Source organism: Salvelinus alpinus, chromosome 33, assembly GCF_045679555.1.
Source record: "Salvelinus alpinus chromosome 33, SLU_Salpinus.1, whole genome shotgun sequence".
NCBI classification, from domain to species: domain Eukaryota; kingdom Metazoa; phylum Chordata; class Actinopteri; order Salmoniformes; family Salmonidae; genus Salvelinus; species Salvelinus alpinus.
Genome location: NC_092118.1, coordinates 24888092 through 24908987, shown reverse-complemented (window position 1 = coordinate 24908987; position 20896 = coordinate 24888092). Strand labels below are relative to the sequence as shown.

General features: G+C 44.7%; 2 protein-coding genes across 2 annotated transcripts; both read right to left on the bottom strand.

Annotated features, from left to right (window-relative positions):
* Nucleotides 1-764: 764 nt before the first annotated feature.
* On the bottom strand, nucleotides 765-3818 carry LOC139563051 (growth arrest-specific protein 1-like). Its single transcript, XM_071381309.1, has one exon. It carries the CDS (start codon nucleotides 2932-2934, stop codon nucleotides 2185-2187), a length of 750 nt encoding a protein of 249 aa, XP_071237410.1. The 5' UTR covers nucleotides 2935-3818; the 3' UTR covers nucleotides 765-2184.
* Nucleotides 3819-4854: 1036 nt separating this feature from the next.
* LOC139563143 (complexin-3-like) lies at nucleotides 4855-14863 on the bottom strand. The gene is made up of 3 exons (XM_071381456.1): nucleotides 14434-14863; nucleotides 6761-6848; nucleotides 4855-6490 (listed from the first exon to the last, which is right to left on the bottom strand). The coding sequence occupies exons 1-3, from the start codon at nucleotides 14589-14591 to the stop codon at nucleotides 6266-6268; spliced, it is 471 nt and encodes a 156-aa protein (XP_071237557.1). The 5' UTR covers nucleotides 14592-14863; the 3' UTR covers nucleotides 4855-6265.
* Nucleotides 14864-20896: the final 6033 nt, after the last annotated feature.

Sequence of the window (20896 nt, the reverse complement as noted above, 5' to 3'; positions counted from 1 at the left end):
ACTGACCTTTCAACACTGACACAGAAAGTGCCATTTACACACAAGTAATTAGGTACAATTTATCTGGTTGTTTCCTAGACACAGTGTCAAAGGAAGCAGTAACTTAAACCTGAAATTTCTCAAAGAGCACAGAGAGTCCTGGCCTTCTCTTCCAAATAAGATGTATTGTGCAGTCAGACACTTAACATTCCTGCTTGGGTTTCAGTTACACTGGGCCTGATCCCTAAAGTATCACACAATGGTACTTGGTATAATGAAAGGTACACAGCAATCACACTGTTACTTTTCAGAAGCCACAGGAGGCATTCATTTAGATGCAATCACCGTGTTCTAAATACGTGTCTCTAAAATGTTTTTAAAAATTCCAGGGAAGGTGGATGATATGAGAAGACAGTAGTGAGAGGTCCTGTTTTGTCTTTTCATGTAAAAGTTGCTATTGCCAGGACTACCAGAAATGCAAGTGTATCATTTCAAAGATCAATGCAGTAGACATTCAAACCGATTCAATGTCTGCTGGTCCTTTAGCTTTGCTTGGCAATGGCACAAGTCCACATTCAAAGGCGACACGTGACTTTGGAGCCTGATCCAAAATGAAATTTTTCCCTTATTGAACATTCCAGTCTTCTCTAGTTCCAGCGCAGTTACATTTGCCTATAGTTTAGATCTGATAGTTTTGGTGTGATGATTCATTTAGTTGGGGGTTGGGAAACATTCCTACTTTGAATAACATACAGGATGTCAAATAAACAGTTGGACTTTTTGACTCACACTTAATCATTTTATTACATAAATTATTTTCCATATATAACAAGTATCCATGATTTCTTTCCACACTGGTTGAGATGACAAATCTACCTGCAGAAGTGTTTCAAAAAACATTGTTTTTGTACATGTAAACTACTGCCATATTATTCATGAGGTTGTGTATTGACTGTAAAGTCACAATGGACAAATTGGACACTAATTTACAGCATTAATATATGACATATAAATGTAAAAGATAGATTCCTTTTATATATATATATATAATTTAACATCAACATGACAGTTACATTTCCCTATGGACCAGCATCTACCCAACAAGGTGAAATAAAAAAGAAATGACATTGACGATCATGACAAAAACAAAGATTAGTTTAGAAAAACTTCAAGTGACATCTTGTAAAGATAATGACAAGACACGGGAAGGATTAGCTTCATAAAAAAATAATGGAATAACTTCTTAGCTTTTTCTCTTCTTGCTAAATATCTAGGCTAACTGTCAAGCATGTTTCTGTCCTGGAAAGGAACCCATTACACTTTATATGAAATGAATAATAAATTAAACTAGGCCTATTAACAAGTAGCTTGTGTACTGCTGTTCATAGTAATAAACTGGTATTTCTTATTTTTTTCTGAGAAAAAACACTAGTGCCTCTTCTTTTGTCCATATAAGTCTATCATAAGTCCACATTCATCTTGTAGAGGCCAGTGTATAAGGAGAAGGGTGACTTCTTGCTTTCAATAATGAAAGGGGGTCCCTAAAGGGGGAGAGTGGGGGGACATTTTAAATAAAACTATCAAGAGTGGGGGATGTGTCATGGGGGGCTGGAGAGGCACTTCAGTTAATTGAACTAGGCCTACTTGATTCTAAACCCTTGTCTGTTCACTAGCAGTTCCCCACAAATATTTGAAGTGTGATGGCTGCAACAATGCAGAGGCCCCTAAAACAGAGAGGAAAGAAAACAGAAACTGGACTGGTCCAATGTTTATCTTAAGTCTTAATAAAGCCACACTCCAAGGACCATTGAGACGAAACTAAACAAATAGGCATAAGAGTTTAAAAGGTAGCCCAGAAGTAATGGATGCAATGCCCAATGAGGAGTATAGTTACAATGAAGTCAAATTTGGTTCACTTCTCCTTAAACAATCACTTTATTGATCTTTACACTCCAGAAGAGTTTCGACCTAGGATATTCCATGAGTATCCTAGGCCTAATTTGCAAATTGAATTGGTGGTCTGAATGTCCTGTCCATTATTGTGTCCCAGATTAAGGCATCACATCAAAATATGAAAAATCCATTAGGCCCATAGGAGATTACTAGGAGCAAATAGTATTCCATTACACCAAACCCACGTGCTCATTAGATTGGACCCGTCCCTGTCACAACAACAGGCCACATTAAACAGACCACATTCATTTCTCAATAGAATATCCGTGCAAGAGTGATGCATAATAAGGCCATATAGCTCGACAACTGCGGGGAACTAGAATTTGAGTCAGGAGGACATATCTCCTCTGTTTTCGAATCATAATCTTCATCCTCATACATATCGTCCATATCTGCCTGGTCTGAAATAACACTGTGGTCTCCAATCTGGCACAGTTTGCTCATGTTCTCCTTGACTACCTCACAGAACGGCCTTTCCACCCCGTCGCACACACACTGGTTTAGTAGCATGCCATTTGGGATGAATAGCATCTGTTGTATTGTGGCCTTGCACCTGGACGAGCATTTCCTGCCGTTGAAGAGTTGCCCACAGTAAGACAAGTAGGCTGTCAGGGAGGAGTGGCAGCCGGTGTCCTCCTCGCATCGTTGACGGGCCTCTGTGCATCCTATCCCCCCCGTGTCTCCAGGATACCTCCGGGGGAGGCATGGCTCAATCGCCCGCTTTGCATCCCTACACTCCATGTCCTGACCACAGTCACACCTTTCGAGGTAAGGGCCATTGCGGGTGTGATTCAGTCTTATCAACGCGTTGATACAGTGGCTGGGGCATTGCCTCCTGGTGCCTCTGATGTTTCCTTCACAGGCGGCTAGATACTGGCTGTATGCAAGCTCACAGTCTGCCTCCTCATGGCATCGGAGCAGGGCTTGCCAACATATTAACTGGGCATCTAGCGCCAACAGCACCGATGAGAAGAGCGCCAGAGCGCTGCACCAACTTTTCATGCTGGAGAGAGCTCTAGTTCGGCGATGCGCACATTTTCCTCCAGTTAGTGCGGAACAGCCAAGTCTATGATGAATTTAAAACGTAATGTAACTAATAAACCCATTTAGTATGAGGCGTTTATGGTCCAAACATAAATGTGTTTAGTAGGCCTAGCTACAAACCTAAAGATGTCCCCGTCTTTCCAATACACGCTTGACAGTTGTGGAATAACAGTCCGTTTTATGAGGGTGAATGAATCCAGTCTGGGACGGATGAGTAAAATTGTTGAAATCCTTTGCATAGATTCGGCTACCCTACAAACAATACACCCATATCCTCCGCAAAACTGTCACAGTCGTGTCAGTAAAAAAGGAACAAAAAGTGACCACATGCGCTGTCCAAAGTTCGGACACCTACTATCCACATTTCATGCCCTCGTTTGAAAGCATAACTCTTTTGACTCCTGTTTTCAAAATACGTCCAACTTCCTTGGCTTTATAAAACGTTCATATTTTCCGTGTTCTGTATTCCATACTATGTTGGTTGAATTCATTCGAACTGCCTCTTCTCACTGTCGCATTTTCTCCCGCTATGTGTCTTTGTCCCCCTCTTGCAGTTACGCTTCACGCTTCGTTAATCTTTCCCCCACAACACCCCTCCTTTTCCAGAAAAAGAAAGGAAAGTTTTCCTTGCCCCCTCTCCCATTTACAATCCTGGTCAACGATTGGTCGTCGTTGAGGAGTCCGTGGGACTCATTTCTATAGCAACGTAGTTTTTGGCAATCTGCTCGTCATACAGGATAAATAAAATGTTTATAAATTTAATGAAACTCACGACCTGTGTGGTCCCCCTTACAAAACACGTCAACGTTTGGGGAGGTAGTGAGTGTGGGGCGCACACAAGCCCCCTAGCAGTCGACAGAAGGCATTCCATTGCTAGAAGCTCATATCTGCACCCACTGCTCCAATTTTAAGTGCAGAAAAAAACTAATCTGTTCCTTTTTAGCGATAACCCGAGGAGGGAAACCTCTATGAAAACCGTCGCACAGTGAGGGTTTCACTTAAAGTTCTACTAATTGTCGCTCTTTTCACTCTCCCTCACGCTGTTCTTTCTAGTGAGTTTTTAAGCCCTGATTGATAGAACAGAATGGAAGAGAATAGTATTTTCTGGCCCGTTTCACGCCAATTGTGTCAGATTGGCCATGCAGTGGCACAGTGTCTTTCTAGGCTGAAGATTGTTCACGCCCTGCGCCTATCAATAGAGGAAGGTTTCAGCATCAATATATTTTACAGCTCTCCCCTTTCACACCGCACTTGAAAACTACCAATAGCTCATGCTTCTCTGCTATTAAAATGCTAACTAATGTGTTTTGAAAAAAGAGATTGGAAAAACCCGTAGCGACACCCGGGCTGTCTAGAAATGTCACAAGCAGTTGCTGGCTGGCTTCTCCCTGAAAAACACTGTACACTTTTGCAAAGAGCCATTGATTCTGCCAGATGGCTGAGCTTATTATCAGACTTCACTGGAATGTAAAGTTGCCACTAATAATGGTAATCATATATATTTTTTATAATAACATCATTATTTTGGTTAACTTAAGAACGTGGTTATAACAATGGTTATAACAACTATAACATAATCATTTGGCCTATCAGTATTGTAATGATAATAATTTCATGATAATAAACCTTGATCTGATTAGGGGCTAATATGGATTTTGGATTAAATTCAGTTTGTCATTAATTCAATAATCATTAATCAACAAACATTCGGATGAGGTTGTATTTTTGTCTCCACCTAGTGTTCAGGACATTAGGTTTTGGTTTTATAGCATCAAACGATGGCTACTTTAAATTATATGTTATAAATCTTCTGTCCTAGAGTTTCTGAAAAGATGGTCAGGCTGGCTGGATAACAAATGGAGAAACATGAAGCATACATCATAAAAATCTGTTTATTATGGTTTCAATAGTCAGTCAAAAATCAATAAGGTTCATACAGCACTGAACAACAAAGACGATGTAAAAGAAGCAAAGAATGGACAGGAAACAGAAACATCATGAACAACATGTCTCTTCCTGAAATATCATCTTGAGATCAACCTGAATCACCCCATAGGGTGACTGGAAATGAAAGAAGCTCTTGTTGTTGGCTTTAAAGTATCATTGCAGGTCACACACTTTAATACAGAGATATATGTATAGGTGATCAGGCTCTGTAAGACTTGAGTAAGAATGAATTATATTCACACTTGTTTGTTTTGCTTCATGGAACTGACAAGAAAGCACAAAGTAGCTATCACATAAAACAAGCTACTAAGGCATGTTCACCATCCTTTCTTCAAATGCAATTACTGTAATGTCACAAAAGGACTGTTCAACTATTACAAGACATGAACCACTGTATTAAATAAATATATATTGTATATTACTAAATAAGGTTGACGAACCCCTCTCCCGCTCTCACCTGCGTCTTTACTTAGTGATACAACAACAATTCAGACAAATACCAAGTACTCTATGTTCATATATGTTCATAGTATTGTGTACTTATTAAACACTATGACCAGCACTCAGCCATAGGATGACATTTTCAAAGACAGCACTTGACATATCATAGCAGCTAAACGACACCAAACCACCGGCACAAAACAGCACTGAGATGGAGAGGTCAGGGGTCAATATGAGGACAGGTTAAAGGCCAGAGTTGAAAGGTTAGATGGGTTGGCATCACAGAGGACGAGCTGTCTCTTAGCAAGGCCCCAACGAGTTAATGACCATAGACTAGATGGACGACAGAACAGGCTAACTGCAAATACATTTACACCTGCAATAGATATAACAGACACTTGGTTTGTAATGTACTGAATGTGGTCCCAAGACAAGAAAGTTTGATTTAGTCTCACACTTAATATGACTAGTTGATATACTTTGTGCCATTGTCTGAATGGTTTTCTGCGAAGGGTCTTTGGCATAAGACTATTACTCTAATTCCCCCACAGCTTAGACGGTGTTTACTCTAATTCCCCCACAGTTTAGACAGTGTTAACTCTGATTCCCCCACAGTTTAGACAGTGTTTACTCTGGTTCCCCCACAGCTTAGACAGTGTTTACTCTGATTCCCCCACAGCTTAGACAGTGTTTACTCTGATTCCTTGGCCAGAAGCTGCTGCAGTATGTTTGTGTGTGTGAGGCAGTGTTGACTGTATGTGTGTGTATTCAAAGCAACATGACTATCAACGTTTGTACATGATCATAGATCATATGATATCTTACATAGATCCTTTGTTGTACAGATAAAGAAAGTAGGGGAGGGAGAGAGAGAGAGCAGGAATTCAGTCAGCCAGCCAGATCACATGAGATTGCACTTCTCAGCGGACTGTTTGAGGTCTTCCAGTGTGGCCTGGGCCTTGTCCTTCAGCTGGTCCATGTCCACATTCTGGATGTTGGTCAGCTGGCCCAGAACAGACGTTTTGGACTCCTCCTCCTTGTTGTCGTCAGCGATCATCTTGGCTAGCTCTGTGGGCAGCTCCACGTCATCCCCCGCCTGCTGGATCTGAGTGTCATCCAGCTCATTCTGGGTCGCACACACAGTGGAGACAGACACACAAACACACACACACACAGGCCAGTGGGAGAGGGTGTAGGGAGCGAGGGCAAAGGAAAGGGAGAGGAATGAGATGATTGAGACATAGGGAGAAAGGAAAGAGAGTACAAACAGAACACATTTGGATGGTGTTTTTGCTTCAAGGACACAACCTAGATCTGAGCCTGTAATAACTGTAATAACATGTAGAAATGTAAGAAAATTCTTGAATCAAATATGCAGAATCAGTAATGGATGTACCTTTGGCAGTCTGTATTTGTCCCGGAAGTGACTTCTAACTGTTGCCCGCTCAGCTTTCTTCTGGGCAAAACTAGCATCTCGTTCCTGCCTGGGGAAAACCAGAGAGAAAATGGTTAACAGCGGCTGAAATAGTGTCGCTGCATGTAATCACACAACACACACACACACACACACACACACACACACACACACACACACACACACACACACACACACACACACACACACACACACACACACACACACACACATAACGTCTGCAAAGGTGGTATAATCTCGAGTCCTTACTCAAGTTGATGCTTCATAACAAATGTTTCCTTCAGTCCACCTCCATAATTCGACTGAAGGATTAAGGATTTAACGACATTAGTGGCAATGTGAGGACAGATGCTGTAATGATAATTTTATTCATCCATCAGGCTTTTTGTAATATAAACATGTCATGGTCTTTAGTATGGAACGTTGTTAGATTTGTTTGTAATGCGATGTATCACAAATGCACAAATTCATTGGTTACTATTAACCACATAACTCAGCCATCGCGGTTAGAGTGTTGGGCCAGTAATGAAAAGGTCGCTGCTTCGAATACCTGAGCAGACAAGGTGAAAAATCTGCCGATGTGCCCTTGAGCAAAGCACTTAACTCTAATTTGCTCCAGGACGCCATACTACTATGGCAGACCCTGTAAAACAACACATTTCACTGCTTCTATCTGGTGTATGTGACAATATTAGATTTTTATACCACTGTGGATCTCATAGTGAGGGCTGAAAGAAAAGAACACAGGGAGCCCTCTGCTGAGCTGCACTCTGACTCAAGAGTGCAGGCCAACAGAAGGTGGACAAGCAGCAGTAACGCCTGGGGGTAGAGGAAGAGGGAGGGAGAGAGAGGGAGAACGACAGAGAGAGGCTGTGCTCTTGCAGTGAGACCCAGATGCAGTCTACTGCCGGTCCACTACTCTACTGGGGAATTATATTCAGACTTCTGGGATGTAGAGCAGCATTGACTGACTGACTGACTGACTGACTCACTGACTGACTAGCACTCATCTACTTCTACAGCTGCCAACTTAGTGACCCACAGAAACCTAGGATCACACCCCTCTACAGAATTCTACACCCTTCCAAACCAGAGCCTAGGACAACACCCCTCTACAAAAGTCTACACCCTTCCAACCCAGAGCCTAGGACAACACCCCTCTACAGAACTCTACACCCTTCCAACCCAGAGCCTAGGACAACACCCCTCTACAGAACTCTACACTCTTCCAACCCAGAACCTAGGACAACACCACTCTACAGAACTCTACACCCTTCCAACCCAGAGCCTAGAACAATACCCCTCTACAGAATTCTACACCCTTCCAACCCAGAACCTAGGACAACACTCCTCTACAGAACTCTACACCCTTCCAACCCAGAGCCTAGAACAACACCCCTCTACAGAACTCTACACCCTTCCAACCCAGAACCTAGGACAACACCCCTCTACAGAACTCTACACCCTTCCAACCCAGAGCCTAGAACAACACCCCTCTACAGAACTCTACACCCTTCCAACCCAGAACCTAGGACAACACCCCTCTACAGAACTCTACACCCTTCCAACCCAGAGCCTAGGACAACACCCCTCTACAGAATTATATACCCTTCCAACCCAGAGCCTAGGACAACACCCCTCTACAGAACTCTACACCCTTCCAACCCAGAACCTAGGACAACACCCCTCTACAGAACTCTACACCCTTCCAACCCAGAGCCTAGGACAACACCCCTCTACAGAACTCTACACCCTTCCAACCCAGAACCTAGGACAACACCCCTCTACAGAACTCTACACCCTTCCAACCCAGAGCCTAGGACAACACCCCTCTACAGAATTATATACCCTTCCAACCCAGAGACTAGGACAACACCCCTCTACAGAACTCTACACCCTTCCAACCCAGAGCCTAGGACAACACCCCTCTACAGAACTCTACACCCTTCCAACCCAGAACCTAGGACAACACCCCTCTACAGAACTCTACACCCTTCCAACCCAGAGCCTAGGACAACACCCCTCTACAGAACTCTACACCCTTCCAACCCAGAGCCTAGGACAACACCCCTCTACAGAACTCTACACCCTTCCAACCCAGAACCTAGGACAACACCCCTCTACAGAACTCTACACCCTTCCAACCCAGAGCCTAGGACAACACCCCTCTACAGAACTCTACACCCTTTCAACCCAGGACCTAGAACATCACCCCTCTACAGAACTCTACACCCTTCCAACCCAGGACCTAGGACAACATCACTCTACAGAACTCTACACCCTTCCAACCCAGAACCTAGGACAACACCACTCTACAGAACTCTACACCCTTCCAACACAGAACCTAGAACAACACCCCTCTACAGAACTCTACACCCTTCCAACCCAGAACCTAGGACAACACCACTCTACAGAACTCTACACCCTTCCAACCCAGAACCTAGAACAACACCCCTCTACAGAACTCTACACCCTTCCAACCCAGGACCTAGGACAACACCAGTCTACAGAACTCTACACCCTTCCAACCCAGAACCTAGGACAACACCACTCTACAGAACTCTACACCCTTCCAACCCAGAACCTAGAACAACACCCCTCTACAGAACTATACACCCTTCCAACCCAGGACCTAGGACAACACCACTCTACAGAACTCTACACCCTTCCAACCCAGAACCTAGGACAACACCCCTCTATAGAACTCTACACCCTTCCAACCCAGAGCCTAGGACAACACCCCTCTACAGAACTCTACACCCTTCCAACCCAGAGCCTAGGACAACACCCCTCTACAGAACTCTACACCCTTCCAACCCAGAGCCTAGGACAACACCCCTCTACAGAACTCTACACCCTTCCAACCCAGAACCTAGGACAACACCCCTCTACAGAACTCTACACCCTTCCAACCCAGAGCCTAGGACAACACCCCTCTACAGAACTCTACACCCTTCCAACCCAGAGCCTAGGACAACACCCCTCTACAGAACTCTACACCCTTCCAACCCAGAACCTAGGACAACACCCCTCTACAGAACTCTACACCCTTCCAACCCAGAGCCTAGGACAACACCCCTCTACAGAATTATATACCCTTCCAACCCAGAGACTAGGACAACACCCCTCTACAGAACTCTACACCCTTCCAACCCAGAGCCTAGGACAACACCCCTCTACAGAACTCTACACCCTTCCAACCCAGAACCTAGGACAACACCCCTCTACAGAACTCTACACCCTTCCAACCCAGAGCCTAGGACAACACCCCTCTACAGAACTCTACACCCTTCCAACCCAGAGCCTAGGACAACACCCCTCTACAGAACTCTACACCCTTCCAACCCAGAACCTAGGACAACACCCCTCTACAGAACTCTACACCCTTCCAACCCAGAGCCTAGGACAACACCCCTCTACAGAACTCTACACCCTTTCAACCCAGGACCTAGAACATCACCCCTCTACAGAACTCTACACCCTTCCAACCCAGGACCTAGGACAACATCACTCTACAGAACTCTACACCCTTCCAACCCAGAACCTAGGACAACACCACTCTACAGAACTCTACACCCTTCCAACCCAGAACCTAGAACAACACCCCTCTACAGAACTCTACACCCTTCCAACCCAGAACCTAGGACAACACCACTCTACAGAACTCTACACCCTTCCAACCCAGAACCTAGAACAACACCCCTCTACAGAACTCTACACCCTTCCAACCCAGGACCTAGGACAACACCAGTCTACAGAACTCTACACCCTTCCAACCCAGAACCTAGGACAACACCACTCTACAGAACTCTACACCCTTCCAACCCAGAACCTAGAACAACACCCCTCTACAGAACTCTACACCCTTCCAACCCAGGACCTAGGACAACACCACTCTACAGAACTCTACACCCTTCCAACCCAGAGCCTAGGACAACACCCCTCTACAGAACTCTACACCCTTCCAACCCAGAACCTAGGACAACACCCCTCTACAGAACTCTACACCCTTCCAACCCAGAGCCTAGGACAACACCCCTCTACAGAATTATATACCCTTCCAACCCAGAGCCTAGGACAACACCCCTCTACAGAACTCTACACCCTTCCAACCCAGAGCCTAGGACAACACCCCTCTACAGAACTCTACACCCTTCCAACCCAGAACCTAGGACAACACCCCTCTACAGAACTCTACACCCGTCCAACCCAGAGCCTAGGACAACACCCCTCTACAGAACTCTACACCCTTCCAACCCAGAACCTAGGACAACACCCCTCTACAGAACTCTACACCCTTCCAACCCAGAGCCTAGGACAACACCCCTCTACAGAACTCTACACCCTTTCAACCCAGGACCTAGAACATCACCCCTCTACAGAACTCTACACCCTTCCAACCCAGGACCTAGGACAACATCACTCTACAGAACTCTACACCCTTCCAACCCAGGACCTAGGACAACACCACTCTACAGAACTCTACACCCTTCCAACCCAGAACCTAGGACAACACCACTCTACAGAACTCTACACCCTTCCAACCCAGAACCTAGAACAACACCCCTCTACAGAACTCTACACCCTTCCAACCCAGGACCTAGAACAACACCACTCTACAGAACTCTACACCCTTCCAACCCAGAACCTAGGACAACACCACTCTACAGAACTCTACACCCTTCCAACCCAGAGCCTAGGACAACACCCCTCTACAGAACTCTACACCCTTCCAACCCAGAGCCTAGGACTACACCACTCTACAGAACTCTAAACCCTCTGAACTCAGAACCTAGGATTACTCCACCCCAGAACACTGACTGACTAGCACACCTCATTTTACAGCTGCCAAACCAGTGAATCTACACAACCTTGGATCACCTCACTCTACAGCACACCCAGACACCACAACACCCCATCACCATGTCCTCTGCCCTACACCACCATACAAATATCATTATACTGCAAGCCTTGTGTTGAGGTAAATCAGATATTTATACTTCACCACCACGTACAGCAATACTGCAATACTACCCATTTGGTAACTCCAGCAGAGGGCAGACAAGAGACAGTTTTTGTTTTCCGTGGCAGCCCTCTTAGTATTACTCAAATAATCTTTGTCCCTAATTTTCCAATAATCAGATTAAAACAATCACTGAAAATGTGAAAATGTGATATAAACACCTGAATAGGATTAAACTCTTTCAAAAGACAAGACTAGACCTACACCTTGCACCAAACATTCCGAAGTAGACTCCATGAACCGATGTGACGTCATGTGACCTATGTGATCATGCCAACAGTGTGGTCTGAATGACAGCATGACATCATAATGCATACATACAGTACTGTAAACAATGGCATGATACATGTGCATGGCCAATGACAAGGCCATATCCCTATCATTCAGGGGATACAGGGCCAGCCCTGGGCATAAGCAGCATAGGTGGTCGCCTCTTGTTATGTCAGTCACTAACAGTCACTCAATTAGCCCATGTCAGCTAATATTTTTTAGATTGGTAAATTAGTCTACCTAGCTATCTAAACTTGTAGTAATCATGGCCGAATGACCAACCAGGCTCGAAGGGCCTGACCTCCAGGAGGCCCCAATTGATTTTGTTAGACACTCTCATTCAGATATCATATAAACAATTCATGGAAAAATGGGGGGAAATTCATGGCAAAAATCATGGCCTCCCCAACCAAATCTCGCCTTGGTCCCTCAAAAGGCTAGGGCTGGCCCTGAGGGGATATATACTGAGTGTACAAAACATCAAGAACATCTTCCTAATATTGAGTTGCACCCCCTTTTGCCCTCAGAACAGTCTCAATGTGTCGGGGCATGGACTCTACAAGGTATCGAAAGCGTTCCACAGGGATGCTTCCCACAGTTGGCTGGATGTCCTTTGGGTGGTGCACCATTGTTGATACACATGGAAAACTGTTGAGCGTGAAAAACCCAGCAGCGTTGCAGTTCTTGACACAAACTGGTGCGCCATACCCCGTTCAAAGGCACTTAAATATTTTGTTATTCCCTTTCACCCTCTGAATGGCACACATACACAATCCATGTCTCAATTGTCTCAAGACTTAAACATCCTTCTTTAACCTGTCTCCTCCCCTTCATCTACACTGATTGAAGTAGATTTAACAAGTCACATCAATAAGGGATCATAGCTTTCAGTCTATGTCATGGAAAGAACAGGTGTTCTTAATGTTTTGTTCACTCAGTGTATATTCACAGTGGCATTACTGTTATCTTGCCCACCGTGAATGAACATGAGCATGTAAACCACCACACAGCAGCACATAAGCCAGCGCTCTGTGAGAGCCAATGGTAGAGCTCCTGATGGCACTGAGATGACGAGTCTTGTGTCTTCTCCTCTCAAGGGCATCATATAACCAGGGGATGTCATTGTGACTACTGTGCCTGATAACATGATTATATATGACATGCCACTGCAAACAACCCCATTCCAACAACCCTATTCTCCTTGGATTATACAGAGCACTGACACCAGACTTTGTGCTATGATCTATTGTATGGCGGTAGCCACATTATAAGAGCTCACCTCCCCTGAAGCCCAGTGTAATGTATGATGGTATGGGATTGAGGTCAACGTGGGCTGTGGACAGTTGAGGCTAGTCTCTGAGGGGAGTCAGTGGATGCTCCACCATGTCTGACATGTCAACAGCAAACAGGCTGTTTGTCCTGGAGCCTGGAGCCATGTGACCTTAAGCCAGGGTAGTGCCCTGTAGTACTACCTATTTCTTTTTAATGAAGTATACTTTTCATATAGATACAGGTGTGTGTGGAGGCACTGCACATGATCAGACACATTTCGAGGGTCTTTTTTTCACAGGACAAATATATGTTCAGACCTATGAGCTTTTGTAGAGTCATCGCTTTCAAACCTTGAGGACATCTTCTCCTCTCACATAGAGGAATTTGGAGTAAAGTCAATTAAATTATCAGATTTTTATGATATGGCAATGGGTTTCTTAGTTATACCCAGATAAAAATACATTTCAAGATCAGAGATACTCACATCAGACGAATTTATTCTGTTGAGGTGTCTTCTCTTTGTGAACAAAATTAATATGGAGGCCTACATCACAGGGACATCCAAGAAAGGGGGGAAACTATTTGGAGAGCTCATTGAGGATGATATTCAATACATTTTTAGATAAATTGGACATAAAAGTAACTGAATTCATGTTCTAGAATGAATCTGAAGACACGTATCAACCTGAAGCATTAGTATATGCCTATTGGGAAACGAGCCCGTTTTACAGTATAATTGGGCATTAAACTCACTGTGATTACTGACACATTTTTGTTTTTGGATTAGGCTATTGCAAGAATTCCAATGGAAAACCGTCCTATATAATTCTTGAAACCTGAAAGAAAACTCATGTATCGAGTGTAGCAGCTGTGTGGTGAGCTCGAGAGAACGCCGTGGATCCCACTGATGCGTAAAATAGTGCATGGCGCACTGGGGCTTGTAAAGGCACGCGCTCAGCAGCGTCTTTACATTGGACATTACACAGAATAAACTCCGCTTTATAGTACGCAACCCTTTCAAAATATATAGGCTATTCAAATGGATCGATAAACTTGGGTTTGTTCTTACTTTTCCTCCTCTAACTGTTGTTGATATTGTTCAAATTCCTCCTGGGTCATTCCTGCCGCTGCGGCTTCCGATTTCTCTCCTTCGGGCTTTTCCTCAGTCAAACCCCCGGTCAGGTTCTTCACATGCCCTCCCACCATTTGTTTCACCATAAAAGCCATCTTTCTGCCTCTTAAGAGTCCGTTAACTGACCGGGTCAGAACGTGGACCTTTGATGCGCTCTTGATGAAAGCTGAGTAAATCAATGTATATCCATCGAAGTGTCTCAAAAATGTATGGAAAAAGTCAATACAATCATCCAAATGTTTTACTCTCGACACTCCGTCGTGCACCGCTGTGAGGGATTGAGAATAGACGCGTTTCAGCACCAGTGCCAATGGACAGCTCCGCGTTGAGTGGGGAAGTTAGCAAGAGAGGACGTGGCTGCACAAATATCTGAGCCAACAAGTTTTATTCTCAACTCTACCAATCGTGTTTTTTTCCTAACCCAACCTCCATTCCCTCTGCCCAATCCCACGGATCGCTGAATTACGAATGCGCTTTCATGATGCGCCCTAGCACCTCACGTGGGTTCCGGTGATTCGCCGTCTTATTATAACTCACTATTGAGTCAGACAGGCACTCCTCACGTTCACAACGGACTCCGGCAGAGACAGACACACGTGACGAGTCAACTACCGTCTATACTAGTTGTTTTGTATGGTTTTGATGCCCGTGCGTCTTTGGGGTCATTTTGTGCGCTTTTTTGTTGTTGTGAAAATCAAAGGGTTTCCGAACGCACTTATGTCATAAACTCAGCAAAACTGCGTTTATTTTCAGCAAACTTAACATGTGTAAATATTTGTATGAACATAACAAGATTCAGCAACTGAGACATAAACTGAACAAGTTCCACAGACATGTGACTAACAGAAATGGAATAATGTGTCCCTGAACAAAGGGGGGGTCAAAATCAAAAGTAACAGTCAGTATCTGGTGTGGCCACCAGCTGCATTAATTACTGCAGTGCATCTCCTCCTCATGGACTGCACCATATTTGCCAGTTCTTGCTGTGAGATGTTACCCCACTCTTCCACCAAGGCACCTGCAAGTTCCCGGACATTTTTGGGGGGAATGGCCCTAGCCCTGACCCTCCGATCCAACAGGTCCCAGACTTGCTCAACGGGATTGAGATCCGGGCTCTTCGCTGGCCATGGCAGAACACTGACATTCCTGTCTTGGAGGAAATCACACACAGAACAAGCAGTATGGCTGGTGGCATTGTCATGCTGGAGGGTCATGTCAGGATGAGCCTGCAGGAAGGGTACCACATGAGGGAGGAGGATGTCTTCGCTGTAATGCACAGCATTGAGATTGCCTGCAATGACAACAAGCTCAGTCTGATGATGCTGTGACACACCGCCCCAGACCATGACGGACCCTCCATCTCCAAATCTATCCCCATCCAGAGTACAGGCCTTGGTGTAACGCTCATTCCTTCGACGATAAACACAAATCGGACCATCACCCCTGGTGAGACAAAACCGCGACTCGTCAGTGAAGAGCACTTTTTGCCAGTCCTGTCTGGTCCAGCGACGGTGGGTTTGTGCCCATAGGTGATGTCTGGTGAGGACCTGCCTTACAACAGGCCTACAAGCCCTCAGTCCAGCCTCTCTCAGCCTATTGCGGACAGTCTGAGCACTGATGGAGGGATTGTGCGTTCCTGGTGTAACTCGGCAGTTGTTGTTGCCATCCTGTACCTGTCCCGCAGGTGTGATGTTCGGATGTACCAATCCTGTGCAGGTGTTGTTACACGTGGTCTGCCACTGCGAGGACGATCAGCTGTCCGTCCTGTCTCCCTGTAGCTCTGTCTTAGGCGTCTCACAGTACGGACATTGCAATTTATTGCCCTGGCCACATCTGCAGTCCTCATGCCTCCTTGCAGCATGCCTAAGGCACGTTCACGCAGATGAGCAGGGACCCTGGGCATCTTTCTTTTGGTGTTTTTCAAAGTCAGTAGAAAGGCCTCTTTAGTGTCCTAAGTTTTCATAACCGTGACCTTAATTGCCTACCATCTGTAAGCTGTTAGTGTCTTTACAACCGTTCCATGGGTGCATGTTCATTAATTGTTTATGGTTCATTGAACAAGCATGGGAAACAGTGTTTAAATCCTTTACAATGAAGATCTGTGAAGTTATTTGCATTTTTACGAATTATCTTTGAAAGACAGGGTCCTGAAAAAGGGACGTTTCTTTTTTTGCTGAGTTTATGAAATATGCCGATCCTATTTGGAGTTATACATCACTTATGATTTATTTTGCGTAATTTGTCCTGTGTAGTATAGTCTAATACTATTTTTATTAAAATATGACTGTGGATGAAGGAATATTATCTGTTTTCCACTGAGCGCACATAAACATGTGTCTCATATTAAGAGGGCACGACAAAACCTATTCCCGCTCAGGAGACTGAAAAAAATTGGCATTGGTCCTCAGATCCTCAAAAGGTTCTACAGCTGCACCATACAGAGCATCCTGACTGGTTGCATCACTGCCTGGTATGGAAACTACAGGCACTACAGAGGGTGGTGCGAACGGCCCAGTACATCACTGGGGCCAAGCTTCCTGCTATCCAGGACCTCTATACAAGGCGGTGTCAGAAAAAGGCCCTAAAAATTGTCAAAGACTCCAGCCACCCTAGTCATAGACTGTTCTCTCTGCTACCGCACTGCAAGCGGTACTGGAGCGCAAAGTCTAGGTCCAAGAGGCTTCTAAACAGCTTCTACCCCCAAGCCATAAGACTACTGAACATCTAATCAAATGGCTACACAGACTATTTGCCGTTACCCCCTGTATATGGCCTCGCTATTGTTATTTTACTGCTGCTGTTTAATTACTTGTTACTTTTATCTCTTATTCTTATCTGCATTTTTTAAAAACTGCATTGTTGGTTAGGGGCTTTTAAGTAAGCATTTCACTGTAAGGTCTACACCACTGTAAGGTCTACACCTAAAACGTGATTTGATTTGATATGCAGTGGGGGAGGGCAGTTGTCTGCTGCTCAGGGAAAGAGAGAGCGAAAGAGAGAGAAAGAGAGCAAGAGAGAGAGAGAGCAGCTCCTGCAGGCAAACTGGTGTGTAATTGCATTTGAAAGGAATGTTGCACAAACCTCAATAAACAGTTGTCCATGCCCCTGATAAAGGCTATTTGCTTTATGGTTTACACACAGACCACACACTCACATCATTCAGATCTGTTTGATCCTTCACCGCCAGGTCATTAACCTATCTCCATACACCACAGTACAGGAGAAGAGAATGGTGTTACAAATTCATGAGACCAATTAGAGATCAGAATGGGTCCTTTTTCTAGGCTTAAGTGTGTCTGTAGGCCTCTACTGTAGGGGTCGTCATTAAGACAAAATTATTAAAATATTTGGATACAGATCCTGTCTTTCTCTTCCTCTCTCTTCTCTCCCTCTCTCTGTCTCTCTGCCCCCCCTCTCTCCCTCCTCTCTCTCTTTCTCCACCCTCTCATTGTCTTAAATCCCAAAAATGTGAAATGTATACTCTCCACAGATACAGTATGAGGTGCATCTTCAATCAACAACTTTTGCGTCATGATGTGCGCAGCACGCCTGACACCAAGAAGCATGCCCTACTTTCCAGTGGATTAGGAGAGACAGATCATGTCTCAATGCACTCTGTCACTGGCTTAACAGACCCACCTGGGTAGTTTCAAATCCCCTGGCTGCCAAACTTCAAAGCCTCCTCTACATAAAGTAAATTGAATTATAACTTTCCAAATAAGTATGATCGAATTGTAATCTGTGTAAAATGTAAGAAGAATTGACACCGTGAGGAGATGTTTCTTATTTAAGCACAAGTGTTCTCCTGGGACCTGCTCTCTGTTCACAGCTCAGGTCTCGTCTTGTCTCACACACTGCTCGTCATGAGTCACCATTCAGCCCTGGATAAGGAGGTTGCATACAGACCCATATTAATATACATTATGTCAATTATACAGACGCACAGTATATAGACTGCAGATACCAGTGGGACCCGGGTGTTTGAGGGCATCCATTCTACTGCAGGCCATGTCACATGAGCGTGGTGGTGGTGGTGGTGGTGGTGGTGGTGGTGGTGGTGGTGGTGGTGGTGGTGGTGGTGGTGGTGGTGGTAGACACTGATATTGATACAGCATGGTGCTTCAGCTTTTCTACATTCTATATACTCACATAGATTCTACCTGTGTCTGGAACTCTATTGGAGGGATGTGACACCATACTTCCACAAGAAATTCCATCATTGGGTGTTTTGTTGATGGGGGTGGAAAACGCTGTCTCAGGCACCGCTCCAGAATCTCCCATAAGTGTTCAATTTGGTTTAGATCTGGTGACTGAGAAGGCCATGGCGTATGGTTTGAATCGTTTTCATGCTCATCAAACCATTCAGTGACCACTCGTGTGTGGATGGAGGGATTGTCATCCTATGGGGGCATAGCCATGGTAGCCCAAATAATGGCCTGCCCAGCATTTGTATACATGACTCTAAGCATGATGGGATGTTAATTGCTTAATTAACCCAGGAACCACATCTGCTTTCAATATACTTTGTATCCCTCATTTACTCAAGTGTTTCCATTAGATTGAATATTCTGTGAAAATGACCAATGGAGCTATATGCAAAGCATTGACGTGACGCATGAGTGCGTTAATGAAAATGTCTCACACAAACCCTTATATAATGAGCATGCATGGACAAGCACTTTATACACAAACCCCAACAGAACTGTGTGGGCACAGCTGGCCCTGCCTCAGCCTCAGCCTGCCTGGATCAGCCTATTTCTGTGTTTGTGTGTCACAGTGTAGCGTATGGAACTGTAGCTGAGGGGCTTGGTTGCTGTGACCTCTGAGACATAACCACAGTTCAGTGTGAAGGGGGTAGATGTAGTACCTAAGGAACCATCTCCCCTCTGACTTCCCATATTCTGATTAACTGGTACGGTTTAGTCCAGTGAAAATACACACACAGAGTATCCTTATCCTCCAGGTAGGAAATCACCTGCAAACGTGCTGCTCACTAAATGTGACTTGAGCATTTCCAGTGATTAGTGTGAGTGAACATGACAGAGAGCACCATGCTATCCATCTCTCCGGGTTAGTCAGGTGGTGGTGTTTAGGATTACCAAACGGTGGGATAGAGACTCCTGTATGTCAGCCATCCCTTCTGATCCTCAACAGATGTCACACCTTTGTTTCCTCAGACGAGGGCTTAAAATACTCATGTAACTACTGACTGCAGCAGCACACAATAGAATGGTTCAGGGAGCTTTGCTTGCTTGGAGCTCTACATAAATGAGTATATGCAGTCATCAGCTAGTGCAGGGCTGTCACTTACTTTGCCTAAGAGACCATTTCTATGAAGGCAATTGTCCAGAGGGTCACTCACTTTTCACCTGCGGTGCTTGAACAAAACCATCTGATGCTAGGAATGACCTAATTGCATTGTGTGGAGTGTTGTTTCTCCAACATTAAATCTTAAATAATCCAAGAGGCAAGTGTTGCTTGGTGTTAGTGTTACATCATGGCAGGCTGCACACAGCCCATGGACAGGATGTTTGACACCCCTTAGGTTAGTTTTTTAGGTGCTAAACTACATTCGGGGTCATGATGCTGACACTGGGCCTTCCACTTACATCACTGTCTACCATATAAGCAACACATTATGTTGGGGCTTAGCATGAGTATGAAGACATTTTAAGTGGTAGTGGAGGTCAGGAGGCTTTAACATGAACAGAAAACCATGGGCATCATAATGTAGATTGGATATGAATCTTTATTTGATTTATTTAACCTTAATTTTATCAAGGAGTCATACTGAGACCAAGGTCTCATTTACAGATGAGCCCTGAATGACGTAAAGTACAGAAAATACACACATCAATATAAATACATAATGCAAGCAGAAAGAAAAACTAGGTCATACATTTTTTTCTTAGAATACGCCGTATATCCAAATATGAGCATAAGGTAAGTTACATCATGCAACAAAGACTGGTCCATACCAGCTTCCCATTCACTTAAACCTATTACCTTTCACCCTCAACCTCTCTCTGTCCCCTTCTCTCCTATTACCTCACATTCCCACCCTTCCCATCTCTTCAATTCTCTCCCCCTCCATATCTCTCCCTCCCTCCATCCTGTATTTTCCTGATGTAGTCCAGTTGCCTGAGAGGGATAGCAGAGCACAATAAGGTAGTGCTGGCTGTGGTGAAATGGGATGCAAAGGCGGAAGATTCTCTTTCATCTGAATTGCTGCAAACAATCAGCAATGAGAGAGTAAAAAGAGGAATGGTGAGAGGGAGAAGGGAGGAGTGGTGAAATGAGGATGGGGAGGAGAAGAAGTGTAAGAAATAGGGTTAGAGGATAAGGGAAAGGGAGGTGACTGGGGGGCAGGAGCAGGAGTGATGAATGGTGATGGTAATGT